Source organism: Vanacampus margaritifer, chromosome 14, assembly GCF_051991255.1.
Source record: "Vanacampus margaritifer isolate UIUO_Vmar chromosome 14, RoL_Vmar_1.0, whole genome shotgun sequence".
Lineage (NCBI taxonomy): Eukaryota > Metazoa > Chordata > Actinopteri > Syngnathiformes > Syngnathidae > Vanacampus > Vanacampus margaritifer.
This window is the reverse complement of record NC_135445.1, coordinates 4,770,486-4,792,299: the sequence shown is the minus strand read 5'-3', so window position 1 is coordinate 4,792,299 and position 21,814 is coordinate 4,770,486. Positions and strand designations below refer to the sequence as shown.

The 21,814-nt window shown below is 40.5% G+C and overlaps 2 protein-coding genes across 2 annotated transcripts; one reads left to right on the top strand and one right to left on the bottom strand.

Moving 5' to 3' along the window:
* Positions 1 to 608: 608 nt before the first annotated feature.
* Positions 609 to 16,868, bottom strand: ermp1 (endoplasmic reticulum metallopeptidase 1). The gene is made up of 15 exons (XM_077586166.1): positions 16,576 to 16,868; positions 15,367 to 15,674; positions 12,783 to 12,910; positions 12,589 to 12,694; positions 11,550 to 11,696; positions 10,586 to 10,678; positions 9,514 to 9,726; positions 8,094 to 8,314; positions 5,894 to 6,068; positions 5,629 to 5,819; positions 5,396 to 5,548; positions 4,254 to 4,456; positions 4,073 to 4,188; positions 3,824 to 3,987; positions 609 to 2,840 (listed from the first exon to the last, which is right to left on the bottom strand). Exons 1-15 carry the CDS (start codon positions 16,866 to 16,868, stop codon positions 2,658 to 2,660), a joined length of 2,694 nt encoding a protein of 897 aa, XP_077442292.1. The 3' UTR covers positions 609 to 2,657.
* A 1,481-nt stretch (positions 16,869 to 18,349) lies between these two features.
* oaz1b (ornithine decarboxylase antizyme 1b) lies at positions 18,350 to 21,583 on the top strand. The gene is given in 6 exon segments (XM_077585857.1): positions 18,350 to 18,736; positions 20,038 to 20,092; positions 20,094 to 20,180; positions 20,272 to 20,444; positions 20,624 to 20,709; positions 20,828 to 21,583. Coding segments are annotated over 6 exon segments (657 nt in total). The 5' UTR covers positions 18,350 to 18,611; the 3' UTR covers positions 20,959 to 21,583.
* The last annotated feature ends 231 nt before the right edge of the window (positions 21,584 to 21,814 follow it).

The following is a 21,814-nucleotide window of genomic DNA, read 5'->3' as shown; positions in this document are numbered from 1 at the left end:
TTGAGTGAAAATGAAAAATAGAAACAAAAAAAGTGTCCATTAAAAAAAAAAAATCTGGTGTGCATTTTTATTTCTAAACAAAATACACGTTTTAGTTATTTGTGTAAAAAAAAATTACAAATTCGACAGCGTATTAGGGCCACGTATGAAATTTTTTTTTGGAGGGCGGGGGAATATTTCGAGAAAAAAAACTTTTAAAAATTTTATAAAATAAAAACTCAAAAAATTTGCGAGTTTATAAAGTGGGAGATTTGCAAGACCCGTGTAATATAATAAGCGATTAATAGACCTACTATTATATAAATTAAAAAATATATATATTAATTTTTTTTGCATATTGGTGGGTTTAAAAGAAATACTTAATTCAACACACATGCCCTTTAAATTTATCTGATATAATTTATTTTTTTTGCTTATTTTTTAAAAAAAATCTAAATTCTACTTTCCCGCTAAATTTATGTGAAACAATATTTTTTTGCATTTGAATAAATAAACACCGTGCATCAATTGCAGCCTATTAAAAAGTTATTGCATTCCATTTTGGAGTTACCTAAAATAAGATGTACGTGTTACTGATGTAAGGGAGGCCGATAAAATTAAATCACAACTGTATTTTTTAATTTTTTTTTATTAATTACTAGTGCTCGATTCATTCAAGCTATTATCATGTAAATCCAAGTATTAAACACATCCCAAAGCAACAATCCCAACAGTCCATCGCCACTCAAAACTGCATTTGTTGGTAACAACCAGAAAGCAAAAACAGCAGTTAGAGGTAAAGTGTCGAATCCACACACACACACACAAAAAAAGTTTTTTAATTGGGGGGGGGGCATGGAAAAGGTTATGGCCGAAGGAATGAGAGCAAAAGTAAACAAAGACAGAAGCCAAAGAGCTTTAAGAGGAGTTAAAAAAAAAAAACGCATTAAGACATTCCGACATGGCTCCCACATTTTTGTGTTCATTTTTTCTTAACGATGCGGCACAAGAAAACGACTTGGACTTGAAATGGTCATCGCAGCAGTTTTCAACCCTTAAGCAAACTAAAGTCACTTAAAGTTCTTGTTGGGGATCACGTAATGGGAGTCAACAAAAAAGCCATTCATATTAAATTGTCTCGAACCAGAGATGGTTAGTAATAAAGTACAAATACTTAAGTTACTGTACTTGAGTATGTTTTTTCAGTTCTACCTTGATTGGAAACATCCACTTTTGCTCATCAAGTATATTTCAGAGCCTGTACTTTTAACCAAAGTATTTTTTTTACACAAGTAATTGTACTTTTACTCCAGTAGATGTCAGTACTTTACCCATCTGTCTAACTGTTCATTAAGCTCGTCTTGTGTAGTAGGCAATGTGAACAAAAATATTGGGACGCGTGCCATCCGCCGCCGTCCAATACTTTTGTCCTCAAGTGTGTCGGCCATTTTGACAGTCAACTGCTCGGAGGGTGACACATTTGGATTGTGTGTGACACACTTTGCACATTAGCAGCAGGATGCTTGATGGAAACTAAAACCCTAATCCTTACTTTAAACCAATTTGGAACCCTAATCCTAATTTGAACCCTAATCGGCATCAAACCCTAGCCCAAAACCCCCGTTCCTGACTAAACCCCAATTTGCAACCGTAATCCAATTTTTTTTTTCTAAACCCCAATCCTGATTCCCAATCCTAATTTGAAACCCCAATTCTGACTTCAAAGCCTAACCTGTAATCTTCAATTCAAACCCTAATTTGAAAGTGCTCACTACAGCGGCTCGGGTTCGATTCCTGCTCAGGAAAATTTAGGAGATGCTGTAGCCAATATGGGACCCTGACTCAAAAGTGTTTTTGAGCAAGACACTGATACCAGGGAACGTGCTTTTAAGGGTAAAAGTTATCCTGTCCTCACACCTCAATTTGAAGCCCTAATCCTGGTTTCAAACCCTAATTTGAATCCGTAATCCGGTTTTGAAGTTTTTCTAACTTTTTTTTCTTTAAACGGTTCATTTAGGATTATTGTAACGGCCATCCCCGCTAAATAGCAACCGTTGGCTTGCGTTACTGTTGCCACGGCGACACCCACCGCCCGTCGGGACCACGTTGCCGGTTTTTCCCGCCATGACATTCGAAAAGACGACAACAAACACACAATGGATATTTCACAGCTTGGCATTTTTTCCGTACTTCCAGGCACTCGTTTCTGCTGAGTTAGCTTTCCGTTAGCGTTGATGCTAACGTCATCCAGTGGGAGGTGAAAAAAAAAAGAATTTCCAGTAAAGTGGATAGTGGAGGAGAGGTAGCGTCATCATCAGCGTGCTCATTCATTTCAAACCCTGCCCCCTTTGCCTTAAAAACCCCCAATTTGAAACGAAAAGTCGAAATCTGAACGGAAGCCATCTTTGAAACGGTTAAGCAGTCAAAAGGTGTTGAGTGCAATTCTGACAGTGTACAAGTATGCTGATGAAGAGGAGAGGTAGCATGTTAGCTTGTTAGCATGTTAGCGTGTGAGGCGGGAAGAAAAGGGGGGGAAAAAAAAGGCACCACAGATTAGAGATCAACAAAATCAACGCGTTTGCTCCGACTTGCTACTGACACAGTGATGCCGGGGGGTCTCTCGGGTCGTGTGTGTGTGCGTGCGCGTGTTAAAGGCATGGAGAAGCAGTGTCGGCGCCTCAATATCGGTACAAGTCGTAGGTGCAGACCCAGGACGAGGGGAAGGCCCACGAGGGGAATTGGCTCAGGAGCTCCTCCAGCCGAGGCGTCTTCTGGTCCTCCCCGAAGAAGTAGTGGGTGGAGATGGCCACCGAGATCATCCCCTCGGGGTCCCACGCCGACGGGGGCGGGTCTCTGGGCGGCTGGAGACAACAAGGTCACAGTGGGAAGTGTTTTTTGCCCGTGTGTGTGGTATGCTAGCGAGTTTTGTTAGTACTGAATAATATATGGAATGCAGTCGTTTATGTAACATTGGATTGGATTGGATTTGAAATTCTTCATTTCTAAAAGGACAGCAAATAAAGTTTCATGTATTTTGTTTTACTATTTCTAGGTTTTTTTGTAGCTTTTTTTTTTAATGGGCTAACGCAAAGTTGTTGTTTTTTTAATTTAAAAAATATTTTCCACCCATAGCAAAAATTTAAAAAAGACAAAACATTTTTCTACATTTGACTTTTTACTTAATACAGCAACATTTCAATAAAAAAAAACTTAAAAAATTGTTTTTTTTTAGATTTCTTTCATTTTACTTTTAAAATTAAAAAAATATGCCAGCAGTAGACATTTACTACATTACATTTATTTATTTTTTTATCTGACCTTACATTTTACCTAAAAATAAAATGTGTGTATACTTACTATACTTTAAAATTATATATTAAAAAATATATTTTTAGATTTTTTACTAGAGTTTGACTTATTTTGACTTTTTTCCATTTTTTAAATATTTATCTAGATTTCCAATAACTTACTTTTTCTTTTAAAATGAATACATTAGGCCAGCTGAAGTTTTTTTATTTTTATTTTTTTTACATATAAAATACTGTCCTACTTTTCTTTTACTTGAAAAATGAACAAAATTTAGCTTTACACATTTTTACATTTTAAAACTATTTTCACAGATTTCTTGACTAAACAAAGCCAACAGAAGAAATGGTATAAAAATCTTATAAATTTAAAAAAAATTGTTTTTTTTTTTTTTTACTTTACTTTAAAATGAAAAAAAGTTTAATAAAAAACATTTATATATTTTTGGTTCAATATTTTTTAAAAATGTGTATATTTTAATTTTATTTACAAAATGTGTCTATTTTTTTGAATGACTTTTTCGTGCCAATGCGCATACCTGTATTTCAAACCAGAACGTCCACGCGGGCGCGTCCAGGCCGTGCGAGTAGAAGATGAAGTATTCGCCGCTGACGTCAAACTGCGGCGTGCCGTCCCCGAAGGACCACGTGGAGAGGCTGGCGCCGCGGTGAGGCATCAGGTAGAGCGACATGTGACTCGGCCCTGCGCGCCGCACAAAAATCAGGGGATGGCGCATAGTGGCGAGGAGGGGTGGGGGGTTGGGGGTATACTCGGGGGCGCCCCCTACCTTTCACGTTGAACGTCATCTTGACGGTCCCCCAGCCGGTCTCCTCCTTGGACACCAGCCGGAAGTCCACCGGGGAGCTTGGGTTCACGTCGGGAGCGGGAACGTACCAGTTATTCCTGCCGACAAGTCACAGCGTTAAAAGGACGGCGGCGGCGGGACGGCGACGGCGGAGGCGACCCACTTTGTGAGGAACTTGACGGGCAGGAACCAGGGAAAGCCGCAGAAGGGGTGGTCGTCGCGGCAACGGGCTCGCACGCCGTCGTGGATCTGGGGCACGTGCGGCGTGACGTGCTTCATGCCCGTGTAGTCGAAGCTGTTGATCCACACGCCGGAGTCGCGCGCCTCCACGCGGCCGTGCACGTCGTAGAAGGTGCGCGTCGTGTGCTGGGGAGCGAGGAGAGCGCAAAAGCGACTTTCACAAACGCCCTAAAAACACCTTCACTTGAAACATCAACCCCGTCTTGAAATGGCTCATTTTATACCCTAACCTTGCTTGGAACCCTAATTATGTGTTAAAACCTTCATCAGGCTTGAAATGCTCAATTGATTTGTTTTGAAAACCTACTTTAAAAAAAAAAATCGAATCTTAATCTTGTTTTAAATCCCTAACTCGGTCTTGAACCCGTACCGTCTCGAAGCCTTATTTTGAAACCGTGAGGCAAACTCAAAACTCTAGAATTTTGAAACCTAACCTTGGGCTTCAAACCATCATTTAAAATCTGAACACTATTTTGAAAGCAGAACCTTGTCTTGGAACCCTACTGAGAAAACTATAACCCTGTTTGGAAATTCAAATTTGAAATAAGACAGGCTTGAAACCTTTATTTGAAAGCATAACTCTTGTCTCCAAACCCTGATTTGAAACCGTAAGCCTTTTGAAACCCTACTTGAAGGCTTGAAGCCCTATTTTTTAAACCTCATTTTGAAACCCTGCCTCGCGCTTTATTGAAACCCTAACTTTGTGAAACCACCACTTTGAACCCTTAACCCAACTTTAAACCGAAGCTTGGCTTGAAAACCTCACTTGAAAGCGCAAAACTTTTTTGAAACCCTAACCACCTAAGACAAACTTGAAACCTTAATTTAAAATCATAACCTTGTCATCAAACCCTAATTTGAAACCTGAACCCTGATTTAAAAACCTTGTCTTGAAACCCTACTTTTTTTTTTCTTTTTTTTTTGGGAGAGACCCTACTTTGAAAACCTTTGAAACCTTAACCTGATTTGCGAATTCTACTTTGGAATATTGTGCCAGATTTGAAGCCAAATTTGAAAATCGAACCCAGTCCCAAAACCCGACTGTGTGAGTGTGGGTGAACCAACCTGAAGGAAGACCCTCTTGGGGCGCGGACTATCTGGACTTCCCGAATAGGGGAAAAGGAGCCCGCTGGACACCAACAGGAAGACGAGCGCAAAAACGGAGCCCAGGCCCGACAGAATCCACTTTGTGCTTCTCACCAAGTAGATGAAGTGGAGCTGCAATCCAAAGCGGGTTTTCACACAAATGACGGAAACCCGTCGCCGGCGCGGCTGCCAACAAAACAGCGGCCACTCACGAAAAAGGAGGAGAGGAAAACTGTGGCGATGGTAACCAGGGTCGCCAGGACCACCTCGGGGGGGATCTCGGTGCCGCTGCGGCCCATGATGGGCGTGAAGATCTCGAAGACCACCCAGATGAGGAACATGATGTGCAGGTAGGGCAAAGCCAGGCCCGCCAGGTAGAGGACGCTGTACTTGAGCGAGGCCCCTGCGCCGATCACACAAAAGCTGGTTCAGGACGGAACCTTCTGGATTTGCCTAAAGAGTATAAACGTGACCGGCCTCTGTTCTTGAACTCGTTGGCGAGCAGCAGCTTGGTGAGCAGCGGGAAGGCCACCATGAGCAGGGGCACGTAGGCCGAGCAGAGGCCGCGCTGGGTCATCCACAGCAGGCTGCAGCACCACAGCAGCAGGCTCACGTCCAAGTACAGCTCGCCCACCTCCACCATGCGCACGCCCTCAACACAAACGCACATCCAGTTTGATAGTTAGCTACGCTAGCTCATTATTTAGTTAACTAGTAAGCTACTGAACCGTGTATCTGGTACTTCATTCTGGAGTGAGTTAGCTAATTTGCTAATCAGAAAGGCTAGTTAGCTACAGGTAGCTACAGTTAGCTCGCTAGCTAGCTAGCTGAAATGTGCTATATAAACAAATTTGATCTGATTTGAGCTGTTTAGCTAGTTAGCTACAGTTAGCTGAAATGTGCTATATAAACAAATTTGATCTGATTTGAGCTGTTTAGCTAGAAATGTGCTATATAAATAAAAAATGTGATTTAATTTGAGCTGTTTAGCTAGAAATGTGCTATATAAATAAAAAATGTGATTTAATTTGAGCTAATGAGTTTGAGTTTGTTGATTAACTAGGACTAGCTCACTATTAAAAAGGGTTGCAGCGATTAATTTTTGATTAATAATTGATTGATCCGTCTATTTTTTCGATTGATCTATGAAGTGGATTTAAAAAAAAAAAATGTTTCCCTAAGCATAGAGCAGTAAGTGTACAGTGTGACTTCCTGGTAGAGAGTCCTGAAACTCAAGACTAATATTTTTTATTTATTTATTTTTTTTAACACAAACAAACACCAGGGATGTGATTTGACCAAAGTGAAATTATCTGAAAATTTAGCCGGGGGTCTGGGGGCCGCTGGCACCCAGCTAGGTCCAGGGCAGTGCTCTGGTGGGGGGACATGGGGGGCGAAGCCCCCCTGAGCTCATGGGTTTTCCGTGTTTTTAAATACTTTCAATGCACTCACATGACAAAGAAATAGACAAAACAACAGCATAAATTTTCAATGTATATTGAACTATCCCATATAAAATGGCAGTTTTAGTCAACTCAAAATCAGTCACATTCAAAAACATTGGACTGCCTTTGCTTTTAAAAACTATCACTGAGAATATCATCATATCTAACTAATGTGATTACTAAGTTAACACATAAATAATGTTGAAGAGTTCAAATTTCATGAACAAATAATTGTATCATGACCAAATGAAAAGTAACTCATATTAGAGCATACCACAAATGTCTTTGTTATAGCAGAAGATGTTATCTGTCGGAGTCATGTGCATACACAATGAGCTACTAAAAAAAAATAAATAAAAAAAAAATAAATAAATCTGAATTTTTTTTTTGGGGGGGGGGAGATAAAAAAAAAAGCGGAATTCCGCGAATTAGCGGAAAAATCACATCCCTGAAACACCTCTTAAAAAGGTTTTAGATGACATTCCTGCAAAAACAAATGTGCTTTTGGCACTCTACTTCACTTGAATGGACTAGCACATTCTAGAAAAGTTGTTTGGTTCCCTGCAGCAAACAATTTTTGGTGCGATATGTAACATTCAATGGGGCAGTTGTCCATTGTCTAGACACGCACGCACACACACATTCAACACCCGTAAACAATGAGAGTCATTGTTCTGCCACCAGCGTGATAAAGAGGAAGCGTTATCTGTGACGCGGTTAGGTCGCCGTGCGGTATAAGACTAACTAATGGGACCTGACGGAAACCTCAGTGGCAATGAAGGATTGACACGATATTCAGCCCACATAGCACTGAGGATTCCATTTTCTTTTCATCTTCCAACCTTGGTTTAAGATCACACACTTCCCTTAATTGCTGAAGTTCATTTTCATACTCGCTGAAGTGAAAGAGAAGGTCATCCATTTCTCCAAATGCAACAGTTTTGTTAGGAGATGGCAGTCAAATCTCACCTCATGTGAATCAGAATCACTTAAGTCTTGTGTAATAATAAATTGCCTTTTATAAATATTTTTTTTGTGTTGAAAGTGAAAAAAAAATTGGTGGAATTTATTTTATTTAGCACATTTGTTAATCTTCATTTATCATTCTTTATTACTTTCAGTATTTTAAATATAGGATAAAAAATAGTTTTATTATACTATAAATACAAATCATTATTATTTTTTTTTTTAAACATTATTTCGCACGAGAAGCAAGAAGAAATACAGCTCACCCTGTAGTAGAGGTTCTTGGCCAGCGTGTGCACCAGTACCATCTTGCCGGCGGCAACGGAACCATAAAGACACACGGCGGCGTAGAAATGGGTGTACCAGAACATGGAGCGGCCCAGCAGCGTCACCAGCACAGCCACGATCAGAACCGACAGGAAGGCGACCAACCAGCCCAGCAGCGCCACGCCGGTGGCGCACGCCAGATCTAGAACGTAGCGCACGCCTGTGGAAATCAGATAGATGGCATTCATGAAAATGCTTGCATGTGGCGAGTCATCCAACCGAGTTTCGTAATGACAAAATCTCACGATTTGCCGCTGCCGCTCATATAAAATGTGCTTCAAATTTGGTAGCAATTGGACGATAGTTAGCGATTGAGTTATTTAGTGCAGAGTAATTTGATAGTCAACTACTGAGCTAGTTTGTTTGTTAACTCCATTTCGCCAAAAACTTTTACTAATTTAGGTAATTTATATGAGAATCTATTACCAAATTGTGTAGCTAATTTGTTGCTATTTAGTTTGTTTGTAGGTAATTGACTAGCTACTTTGTTAGCTCGTAAATCCTTTATCTAGCTAGTCAGTAGGGTAACTTTAGCTATTGAGCTGGATAATTTCAGTTGAACTGATAAGTCCAGGCACTTGGTTTGGTTTGTTAGTTGGCTAATTTGGTTACTTCGACACAGCTAATTTGATAGTTAGCTACTCAGCTAGTTGGCCGATTAGCTACTTAGCTGGTCGTTGAATTCGCTAATTAGCCCTTTTGATAATTTATCAGTTAGCTACTGAGCTAGTACGCTATTAAGATGGGTCGTGAGCTACTTAGCTTATTAGCCAGTTGGCAAATAAGCTAGTCAGAACAAAAATAAGCTAGCCTTTTAGTTGGTAGTTTATTAATAAATACATTTACCAGATAATTGTTAAGTTAGGTGGCTAGTTATTTAGATAATGAGTTAGCTACTAAGTTTATAGCCAGTTGGCAATTAAGCTAACCAGAAGAAAAAAAAAAAAGATAGCCAGTTAGTCGGTAGTTTGTTAATAAACACATTTATTTGATAATTGGTTAGTTAGGTGGCTAGTTATTTAGATAATGAGTGAGTTTGCCACTTAACTAATTAGTTACCTCCTGAGCTAGTTGATTAAGTTGCTAGTTAATTAGCATTTGTTTTGTCAGTTAGTTCTCTAACTAGCAGTATCAAGAAGACGGTGCACGTTTATTATTGTTTGACCTCGGGGGAGGTCGAGCCCTGAAACAGAGTGAAGGTAAATTACTGCAGTCAATCAAAAGCTTGACTGTCTTTTTATTGGCAGAAATGCAAACATCTAATAAGAAGCTATCTAAAGTATTTTTTCTGGGTCCACGCATGACATGCTCAGGACCAAAACAATCAACAATAATGATTAAGCGTTACTCGAAACCCACCGCGGTTGCCTGGCTGAGAAGCTTTCCTGGCCAGATAGAGGAAGGTTGCTACGGCGACCATGTAGTTGAGGATAGTGCCGACGCGGGCCGGGTACGCCACCACGGCCACGCCCAGCACGTCAAAGAACACCATGTTGCCGTGGCGATACTCGGAGGAGTCGGCCAGCTCCTCCGACACGAGCAGGTGCTTGAGGACCGCCAGGATGTTGTCACCTAGATAAGAGTGAAATATCAGATTTCCTCAAACAACCGCCGCCGCTCAAATAGCCAGGTGCACTTTTACGACTTGACAAATGGCTTGATATGACCCGTGTTTGTAGTAGCAGGAAAATTTCCATGACCCGAGGTGCTCCCCCCCCCCCCCCCTCCTTACTTTAAGCACTGCTGCCGCCTGCATGCTTACAAGCACAACACACGGGCGAGACAATGCACTTATTGTTCTCACAGGCGCCATTTGCTTTGCCGGAAAGTTCTGCTTTTTGGCGTATCTTAAGCACTTACTTAGCTTACTCCACTTGCATGCCATCCTAAAAATACTACTTCGTTTTCTTGCTTTTCTCGCCAATAATTCATGTCTTTTGCCATGCACACAGAAGAAAAGGGGGCGAGGGAGAGATACATGCTGTAAGTGCTGACAGACCGGATTGTCTGCTAGGTAGAGCACAATCATTCAAGCAGCAGGTAATGGGAGTACATCTGCACTCACTATGTGTGCATCTTTTGGCGCCTCGTCTGCCAGATAATGAGATTAGAAAAGCGCTGAATGGTATGAAACGGGCATGTCTCGCAGAGAATTGATGTAACTGTATGCTTCGTTTGTAAGTGTTGCTGCTTCGTGTGCGTTAAGGTTGCAGATGTTCATTTATGATTACGCTAATTTCCATCGGGGCCGTCTATGGAGTTGTTAGCACAGGCTAATAGACTTTAGATGAAATGATAATGGTTTGGGTTGGAAACATTACGGATTTTCACCTATCGTGTGTAGGTAATAAATGGGACGTTCACTGTACTGATGATCAGAAACTATTGCTTAAAAAGTGAGGAACGCTCCAGCTGTTTGCTAACGACATACCTGCTCTCTGGATGGAGCCTGTGAGAATTCGGTCAGCCGTGTCATACTTGGTATGGTAGATGAAGCCATTCTCGATAAACGCCAGGTCAATGCCTACAAAAACAGAAATGAAAGGCATATTAACTTGATTTAAAAATAAAAAAAATCTGATGCAATTTTCCCCTTCAGGTCAAATTCAAGCAATCAAAAAAATAATTCTATGAATACTAATTTTTTGAAAAGCAAAGGAAGCTTAAATGAAAACCTTTATTTGTTGTATTTAATTTCTCGCACAATGACTGCATCATATTAACTAGTATTAACTCATTTATTTATTTACTCCGGATGGCCAATGTTATGAAATTACCCTTTGTCAAATACAATACAGGTATTTTAACTCTTTGACTGCCAAAAACGTTAAATAACGTTTAGTAAAATCCTATGGAGGAGTGCCAAAGACGTTAAAAGACGTTTGTTTCAAAACAGAGGTGAAACTAACCATTTTCTATTGTTGATTACTGAAAAACGGAATAAGGTAGAAACAAACTTTTTTTTCTGATGAAAGATGAGAGTCCAATCTTTCATTTGGTAGTATGTGTGTTTCCATAGTCAAAACACAAAATTTTCTGTGGACCTTGAAAGATCAGTCAAAATGCTTAAATCGGCTGGCACTGGCGACATCCCGTTTCTGAAAACGTCTGGCAGTCAAAGAGTTAAGTTACGCAAGTAATTTTAATCACTTATTTTCATTACTTTAATTCTCAATTTAAATGTAACGATTGTTTCTTAAATTACTTTCATTTGTTTACTTTCCTGTAATTTGTCAATTATCCGATAAAAATAAGACAATAATGGATTAATAAATCAGTTGTCAAACATAAAACAAACAAAAAATCAAATTCAAGCATTTTTAGTAATTTACTCACACACGGGATCCCTGAGGAATAAAAAAAATAAAAAGAATCGCTTTGTTCCATGTTGTTACCTGGGATGTTACCAAAGTCCCTGTAAATACGAAAGTCCGTGTCGGAGGGGATGATGCCGCTCTGGAAGACTTCCTGGCCCACCACGGAGGCGAAGGGGTGTTTGGCCGCGTGCACGTACGCTTGGACCAGCCACGGGTTCTCCGGACCTGTTGGAGCCAAATGCGGAGGAGACGCTCTGGAATTTGATACATCGCTGGCATGTTTGTTTGGCTAGTCGGTGTGATATTTGTCAAATCAGACAGGAGTAGTAAGTGACAATTTACTGTTAAACTGTGTTAAAATTTCAAACTGTTAGCACTACACTTGTTATCGTTAATACCATATTTAGCATCTGTTGGGAGTCTTTTATTTAACTCTTTGACTGCCAAAATCCTATGGAGGAGTGCCAAAGACGTTAAAAGACGTTTTTTCAAAACAGAGGCGAAACTAACCATTTTCTATTGTTGATTACTGAAAAACGGAATAAGGTAGAAACAAACTTTTTTTTCTGATGAAAGATGAGAGTCCAATCTTTCATTTGGTAGTATGTGTGTTTCCATAGTCCAAACACATAATTTTCTGTGGACCTTGAAAGATCAGTCAAAAATGCTTAAATCGGCTGGCACCCACGGCATCCCTTTTCTGAAAACGTCTGGCAGTCAAAGAGTTAATTTGCACTCGTGTAAAATTGATCAGTTCCAGCCCCGTAAAAAAAAAAAAAAAAAATTGCCGTGTTTCTTTTCATTAATCTGTTCAACTGTTTGTGCATTATGATTTCATGCTTCAATCTCTATTGACATTGTGCTGCTCCTTCTTGTGGGTGCACCTTGACCACCAGGGAGCAGTATAATACTTGCTAAATAAATACACAGGCTTGTTTTTCGCTGCACTGTGTTCAAATATCCCAGATTTAGTGTTAGAATTACTGCAACACTAATGCTAGCTATGTTAGCGTAGGCATTTTGCATTGTATATTAGCATAAAGCTAGCAGAAGGCAAAATTATGTGCATAAAATGTCATCTCTTCAAGTGTGCAAGGGCATCAGATGGGTCCCTTACCTGTTTGGAAAACGACCTCCTTGCCCCCGACGCCTGCAGCCTCCAAGTTAATGAAGGCTCTCACCTGTTTGGCCCACGGGTGCTGAGTGATGAACCCGTGACTGGCCTACGCAGACCGGACACAAAAAAAAAAAAAAACGCGTAAAATCTAATATCTCGTAGAAACAAAACGGGCATGCATCCGCCTGCGCTACCTGTAGGACATTTTCTTCCGCGCCGTTAAAGAGGAAGATGACGCCGTGGCGAAGAGGAGTGGATTGGTTGGCGAGCGAGTGAAGGACTTCCAGCATGACGGCACAGCTCACGGCGTCGTCGCTAGCACCTGAAGATGAGCAAGATGCAAAAATGTCAACTTTCTAAAAGCGCATAAGGGGTGAATACACCCCAAAATATTTTTTGGGAGTTAAATTGAAATATTCTTCAGATACTTTTACATATTTTCCAGATAAAGTCGTCTATTTAGTTGGATGAGGCTTGTCGGGTTTCTTAGTATTGCGAATTGCCTGTACAGTTAACTCATTCAGTGCCATTGACGGCTTTAGACGTCAAAAATCCATTTTGACTGGACAGGCGGTGAATGAGTTAATAAAGCTTTTACAACGGATCAGATGAGCTCCTGTGGGAAAATAACCTGAACAAGGGCAATCCGGGGTTGCCAGCATCCCGGAACAGATTAGCGGCGCCGCGCCATGCTATACCGTAGGGCAGTTTACAGTGACCTAGCAAAAAGAATATAAACAGCGCGGGAATAAAAGGGAGGAAGCCGTGTGCGAAAACATGCCAGGAATGCGTCGACCTGCTGGAGCGCCGGCTCCGGTTGCATTGTGTTGATGATGGCGGCAGAAAAAAAAAAAAAAAGGCGGAGGATACCCCATGGGAGGAAAAGAACAGGGCATGTGATGAAGAAAGCTTGCAGGTTAGCGTCGAGGCTCAAGAATTCTTTGGATCAAATTTTTCATTTTCTTTCATTCTTTTTTTTTTTTTATTAATGGCCAAATCATGTGCTTTGGCTTTGCGGATTGAAGGTTTAGCGGTTGTGTGTCTGTCTGGGCTGCGGCCACCATCCCTCATGTGAGCGACATTAATCCTCAGTGCCCCCAAAAGACCTCGACGGGACCTCTAAACAGCCATCTTACCATATTCAAGGTCAAAAATAAAATTGTCCCCTTAGTCTAATCCTGACCTGACATTACCCGAACAATTAACACTTGACTTTTTTTTTTTTATTCGTAAATAGCATTTAATCAGTAGGCAATGAAAACAACCTCCTTACCACCTATTTACAACATGCCACTAAAAGGTGAAAATTCCTACGTTTTGTTTAGAAGAAAACGTTTTGTCAGGAAATCAGTATGTTGTCAAGGCTTGTGCCACTTCCTGCTCCACACCTTAGCGGTTTCCTTTTAGAAGCGTGCGCGCCCGAGTGAACACGATTCTCTGCGATGGCTCGTGGTTATGGAGTGACAAAAAAAAAAAAATTGTTACATTGAGAAATCCATTTGAAATAAACTACAAAAAAAAATGAACTACAGTCCTGCTTCAATCAACCGGTTTTGAAGGAGAACGGTAGTTTATAACAGATTGCATGTAAATATCTCAAGTAAAGAAATACTGTTCAAATGGAATGTCCTCGTCTGATCGGAAAAACTATGTAAAAAAGTACATCAGAAGTTTTAAACAACCTGATGGCATGGCAACTGTTTTTCACTGAAAACCTGACTAGTGGAAATATGAAGTCTGTTATGATAAGATCTACGGAATATTTGAGTGGCTCAAAAAACAAACAAAAGATTTACACCTCGAAGGTATTTCATGGCAGCCGCAACAACTAAAAGATCAATTTCAGGTTTAGTAGGTTGCTTGTGTCAAAAACAACCCGGGTTGGGGTGGGGTGGGGGGGGGGGAGGCTTGTTTTTCAAACTTCACTTGTGCCGCCCTAATTCTAGGTTAGGACGCAACTGTGCTCTTTACATAAAATGTGTTTACATAAAATGTGTTGTAATTCTTACTTTATTTTGGATTGAGCTACCTCATTAAATAATCTCATTTATTATAAATACTGTGATACAATTAAAAACTAATTTGTAAAAAAATACACATTTAATATATTTTTCTTTTATTAAATATTTTGCAAATAAATGATACATTTATAACAAGTCAATTAAAAATGAGAATAATAATACAATAATGTATGTAAATTTTGTTATTAAAATCTATTTAACAAAACATTTTAAAAGTGGCTGTTCTGTGCTACTGATAACGGGTACAAATTATAAAAACTAATTTGTAAAAAAATACACATTTAATATACTTTTCTTTTATTAAATATTTTGTAAATAAATGATACATTTATAACAAGTCAATTAAAAATGAGAATAATAATACAATAATGTATGTAAATTTTGTTATTAAAATCTATTTAACAAAACATTTTAAAAGTGGCTGTTCTGTGCCACTGATAACGGGTACATTAGCTACTTGATTTAAAAAAAAAAAAAATCTAATAATGCGAACTTCACAAAGACAGTAAACGCGTAGATTGTATTTTCACTGGTATAGGCACCTCTTCAGCCCCAAGCCGCCCAATTAGTACAGAGGATATATGAATGTGTCATAAAATATCACCACCCCCCTCACAAAAGCCTGCAAGCTTGCTTGTGCCATAAGATGACGTAACCTTACGCCGTTGCGTAAACTAGTTCGCGTTAGTAACACTTGAAACGTCGTTTATCAGGTAAACCCTGTCATGTACTACTCAACGGAAAAAAATATTTTTACCTGGACTGTTGGCCACCGTGTCAAAGTGGCAGTTGGCCAGCATGAAATGCTGCGAGCCGCCTTTGGGCTCCAGGCGCACCACGACGTTGGTGACGTGGTCATAGAAGCTGGTGAAGCCGCCCAGGAAGTCTATGGAGAAAGAGCCGGTGGGCCGCTGCACGTCCACGCTGAGCTGAAGGTGCGGGCCCTGCTCCGTCGTCACGCGGACTTTCTCGATCTGCTTCAGCAGGTAGTCCACCGTCGACACCTCGTTCTCGTAGCTGCCCACCGGCCTCGGTCCCACGCTGGTGATGCGCTCCAGGTGCTGCCTGAATATGCATAGCGATTTATCTTCTTATGGAAAATGGGTCAATTCTTTATTCAAGGTGTGCCACAGGGGTCTGTTCTTAGCCCACTTTTTTTGTCTGTTAAGGATGTGCATCCTTTTTTTTTTGCCTTAACATGCTTTGTGGTATGATTTTAATTGGCACAACAAAAACTAAATTTAATTTCAATGACAACATTGAGCAAGACAACCGGCTTTGAATTGGTTCTATGTGTTTTCACGGGGAGAAAGCGGCCAACATGAAGGCTAATCCTGTTTGGCTAGAAGTTTGTAGACAGCTGACCTCCAGAGCGCCAGTGTGATATCATAATCCTCATCGCTCCAGAATCATGTTTTTGTCACATGGCTCCAAAGCCTTCTTTAAGACATAAGTGACCCAAAGGTTTGATGAAAACCTAAAGCAATGTCAGTTACCAAAATCAAAGCATCTTCGTTTTGATCTTACAAAGGTTTAGGAAACTTTTTTTTTAGGAAAAAATGTCCTAAAAAGTCTAAGGAAGAAGAGTGGTGGAATCACCAGAACATGTCCATACAATTGCCAAAAATGTCAGAAATTTCACAAAGGCAAAAAGTCAAAAAATTTATTAAAAATCAAGTATGACATTTTGCAACAAAAAAAAAAAGGTAGAAGAAAATTAATCTCTAGGTATTGGATGTTGTTGTATTTTTGTGTTCTGGTGAAGCTCTAATTAGCTCTTGGGCCCACAGTACATTAGACTTAACACACTGTTTTGCGGATCCAGACAGATTGTTGGTTATTTATTTGGCCTAAAATGGCTCTTTAGACAGGAAAGTTTGCTGACCCCCTGGGTTAGCCTGACCGTTAGCCGCCGAGCCAGAATGAAAGCAGCTTTGCAGGTTTGGCTTCCGCTCACACAACTCACCTGGCTCTCTCCGCGTTGAACTCCCCGCTCGGCTTCCCTATGACGAGCTGCTGCAGAGACAAGTGAACGAGTCCCCACAGAAGCAAAATAAACACGCACACCAGGAAAGTGGCCAGCCCCTCTCGGAGCAGGTACAAGCTCACGTCGGGCTTCCTCTTCGGCTCATTATCGCCGCCGCTCCAGCCGTTGTTGTCCTCTCCGTAGCGGGTCCCGGGGCTGCCGTGGCCCGGCTCTACATGGCTGTGCGTCCCGAATGGTGGCTTTATTCTCCGGACGGTGGTGTCGCTTTCCATTTTAAGAGCCAGCGGCACATCAGCTGCAAGCGTCGCTCCCAGGCGTCGCTGCTTTTCTTTTTTTGCTCTACCTTCCGGGATAGCGGACGAGACGCGAGTAGGGACAAACTGCGTGGTGAGGCGGCCCTCTGTGTGACGTCACGATACAAGCGAGTCAAGGCAAATATATATGGCATCAAACAAACATATGTATGGACAAAAGGATTAAAAAACACATGTATGATATTGATTTTATAATGCCAATAGTGGAATATTAGTCATTTTGTGTGAGTTGACAACACACCGTGTATACATAAAACAACAATATTACGTATTATAATTTTTGAAACTCTTTTTCTTATTTTGTGATGACAGGAAGCGAGGAAGGACAACTGCCTTGTGGGCGACTGTGAACAAAGCCCAAATTTTTAAATGTAATAGTTATGTTATTTATCATCTGAAATTTCCTGTAACTTATTTCCCTTCGTACTGTATTCAAGAACATAATGGATTGTGAACCAGTTATTTTTTAAGGGGAATTAATTTATAGGCATAATTGTACTGTATACTACACCATTCAACTCAGCCTTATTTACAAAGCACTTTAAAACAATCACTTCTGCATACAAAGTGCTGTGCAAGGAGTAAAAAACAAAAACTCATGTAATAACAAAGACATAATAACAATCATGTAATAACTACAAAAAACACTAAATGTAATAAGTAAACAAATATGAATAAATGAATAACACAAAATACAGCAGTCTCATGTAATGCAGTCTCATGCTGAGTCAAAAGTTAAAGTATAACATTTATGAATTACCCCCAACGCAGTCCATGAAACATTAAGTATTGATATGCGTAAGTTTATTACACATTGACACTTGAGAGCAATTAAATGAAATTTCATTAAAGGACTTTTACTTAATTAGCAGACATGTCACATATGTACTCATGTAGATGTTAAGTAAATATTAGTTCATCTTTTCATCGTGAATTATTTTTACTAACACATTTACAGAGTCCCTGGAGTGGAAATTGTTTGTATTATTTTGTTGATTTGCTGATAACAACGGGCTGTTGTCAACAGCAATAATTTACATAAATTGGATGGATGAAAGTTGACCCATCCTCTTTTGTTTTCTGACCCCAGTACTTTTCCATGACACGTAGCCTAGCAAGCATTTAGCTTTCAGCTCGGTGTCGATGTCATCTATTTACCGAACAAAACGGCATGTGATAGGACTTTGTTACAAACAAAACATATTTATGACGGTAGAGATAATTCGTTTTATGTGTCTCTTTTGTCTGTCGAAAGGACGTTCTTTAACAGAGTCGTAGGAGACGTCGCCCACGCACATATTAGCATCATTAGCATTTGACGTTACATTCCGTCAACAGAGGCGTGATGCACCACTAGATTACGCCACCTGGATCCGCTTTTTCTTTAAAAAATAAAAGTTTGTCTTTGGTGAACTTGCATACAAATTTTGTCGCAACGAATACGTTCATCACAGAGGCAAATTTGAGCGATTTTGTATGAGGTTTTCACGGTGGCATTGACTTTTCTCCCGTAGAAATAAGTCTATAGTACTTTATTTTGACGTCGCAGTGCTTCAAGCGGAAAAAGTGTCAACGCTCACTGGGTATCTTGACTTGTCTTCGCTCAAACAAGCTGCCTTCAACTTTGCCCCGTCACTCATCGACAGAGTATAGCGAGGGAGAGATCAGCAGTTGGCCCGTCGTGTCTCTACCCGAGGCCGGATGGTAAAATCCAACCTCCAGCGGATCCTAAACAGTCATTGCTTTGCTCGCGAAAAGGAAGGAAAACAACAGCCTCTCACTACCATGGCGGATTTGAGTAGCGGTATTTGTGACATGATTGCGAAGTAAGTAAGCAAGGGAGCTAACGATGCTAATCGCTGTGTGGGGGAGGGGTTGCGAGAATGGGCTCAAGTGCAATTATATTTTTTATTTACAGTACGGAATCGGAATCCATTTCGGGTATAATTTCAAATTGAGTTACTAAAGTGATTCATTAAATTGTAGGCTTTTGCCTAGCGGTTTGATAAAAAAAAATAAAGCTCGCTACGACTATTTACGTTAACGACTCATGCTTATCGGCTACTTAGCATCACCGTCGACATGGTAACACTAATTAGTGGACTAAGCTCGTTTTATTAAAGAAATTCTGCTTGAAAGTGACGTTTTTTGACATTCCAGTCAAACATTTCACTTTTATTTTGCGTGATACGTGCATTAAAACCCACTTCCTCGTTTAGCATAAGTGCGTCACCGTGCATGTAACACTGTTGACAACAAGCTAGCATTGTCGAATAGAGATTAAATAATGCGTCTTAATGCTACTACTCTTGAGTAATTTACAATTTAACAATGTCATTTGATTGAAATTGTAAAATGTTACGGGCCACGTCGTTGTCGCGACTGGTGTCATGTTGAGGGCCGTTATGTAACAGACGGCCCCGCTACTAGCCGACGTCACAGTGCGTGATGACCCTTCCTTCGATCCCACCAGTGTAAACTCGGCGTCACATTGCGTAATGACGTCACACCATCTCCTTCGCCGTACGAATACAGTAAATAGCTAGCCTAGCATGTAAGCAAGGCGTTGACTATGGCAGCAAGTGAGCCACCTTTAAACGGCTCTAAGGAGAAGACGGCGCAACCCAGCGAAAGGTTTTCCTTCGTTTTTTAACTGACTTAAAAAAATATATATATCATCTACACTTACTTGATACGGTTGTCCGTTTTTAAAAATCAAATGCAGAAAAACATAAACGTCATGTGGGTTGCAATACAAAATGGAGGCTCAGACTTTATAGTACAGAATATAAGAACAAATCCTTGTTTTTCTATTAACATACTAGCAGGCAACATTATTTAAAAAAAAAAATTAAAAAATTAAAATATGTTTCGCTGAAGGTCTTAACTCATACCAAATCTTTCAAAACGGTCCCAAAATAAATACGTTAAACTTAAGAGCTAAATGTAACTAAACCACTAGAGGGAGCCTCTCAACTACAAATGGTTAAGAATCACACTAGAAAATGTCTAAAGGACCAGCATGTCGGCCATTTTGATCTTTCAGCCCGTGTCATCTTTTGCAATTTATAGTTTTTTTTTATTTTTGTTCCAATGCTCACTCTGCTTCTTTGTGCCTGCCTTCCAGTCTGTCCATGCACTGTAGTAGTAGTACCCGCAGCCCGGGGCCTCTGTGGTGCTCCTGATGCCCCTCTCCCACCCCTGAAGATCCCAGGTGGGCGAGGGAATGGCACACGGGATCACGCTCCTGCAGCTCGGTTGCTCCACTCAGTAAGTCACAGCCCTCGTCACGCTTGTCCGACCAAATGACCCAAAAATAACATTGAAGGGTTTTAATCCCCCCTCCCTCAAATCCCACCAGGACCTGAAGTTGACCGTTAGTGAGGAGCCGGCGGGCAGCGGTCGTCCCGGGATACTCCGCTTCCAAAGTCATCTCACCGTCACCAAGACGGTTCAATGGGACGCTGTCGTGAGCAGCAGCGCTCTCTTTGTGGAAATCCCTCTCGACCCGCTGCCTGAAGGCAGCAAGGAGAGGTGAGCTTTGTTACAATTTAGATTGGTCGCCGGCCACTCATAGGGCACATTTAGACTATCAAGAATGCAGTCCCATTCACACGTATAGAGGCTAAAATGCCCGCTTCTGGAATGTCTTTTTTTTTTTTTTTTTTTTTTTTAAAGCTTATATTAATTTTTTGATTCTATTTTATGTGCAGCTTAGCGTCTCTGCTGGAATACGCTGAAGAACATCTGAAAGTGGTCAGCGTGTTTGTCTGCTTCTACAAGAACAGGGATGACCGTGGTATGTACTACGTATACACACAGACATCTGACTTCAAACGTCACTTTTTTTTCTTTCTTTCTTCACATTGAACACACTTATGATTCTTTTTTTTTTTTTTTTTTTTTTTTTTTAATAGCCAAGCTGGTGCGAACGTTCAGTTTCCTGGGCTTCGAGATCGTGAAACCGGGCCACGCCCTCGTCCCGCCTCGACCCGACGTTCTCTTCATGGCCTACAATTTTGACAGGGACTCCTCCGACGAGGAGTAGACATCCCGAAGCCGCACCCCCTTCCTCCATTTTGTGTTTTGTCGATCTCTTGGAGTTCCCCTTTTGAGCATCAAGTTTGGATAAAAGAGGGAAGGAGGTTTGATTGTGGCTTGCTTAGTGCTAAATGTGCGTATGTAGCTCAGCTTTGTTTACCCATGGAGTCGTTCCGTTGTTTGAATGTACAACACACAAAAGGTCATCAGGTTTTTGTTTTTTACACTCGGGTACTGCGGCGACAAAATGGCTGTCATATTTGAATTATTATTATTTTTTCTTCTTCAGGGGGACCACTGGTGTAGCACTAACATCCACTTAATGTTAACTGCCCCGTTGATTGGTACTTAATAGCCACACCATTTTAGTGAAGACATTTTGGGCATATGAGGTGGACAGGAAGGGGAATTATCCAAATGGCTTTTTTTTGGGGGGGGTTGGGGGGTAGTTTTGACATGTAAATCTTATTATTTTCATGTTTTGATTTCTGGATATTATCATGAGGGAAAAACTGTGATGTTCTGATAGGACTGACTTGGCATCTGCATTCCTTTTTATTTCATGTTCACCTGGCATATAGTGCTATTGTACCTTATGTGCTTCTCTTATAATAAAACAAACCCCAAACTTTTATCTTGTGTTCATTTGAAGGAAGGCTTTAACAGATTTATACATCACAATAAAAATTGTATTGTTGGAACACAAAATCGGGTCCACCAGGCTCTAATCTAATTATTGCATTTTAGATGCATTTTTCACCTATTTTACTGTCAAACTACACAACAAAATTACATACATTACATGTGCTTTCAATCCACTAGTTTATGCAAACACTAAATAGCATCTATGTTCCAGTGTTGTG

Coding starts and splice junctions, on each gene's coding strand:
- ermp1 (XM_077586166.1), bottom strand. CDS start 16,868: ATGGAAAGCGACACCACCGTCCGGAGAATAAAGCCACCATTCGGGACG. Junction 12,695..12,782: donor CGGAAGAAAATGTCCTACAG/GTAGCGCAGGCG, acceptor CGGTCTGCGTAG/GCCAGTCACGGGTTCATCAC. Junction 8,315..9,513: donor TTCTCAGCCAGGCAACCGCG/GTGGGTTTCGAG, acceptor TGATTTCCACAG/GCGTGCGCTACGTTCTAGAT.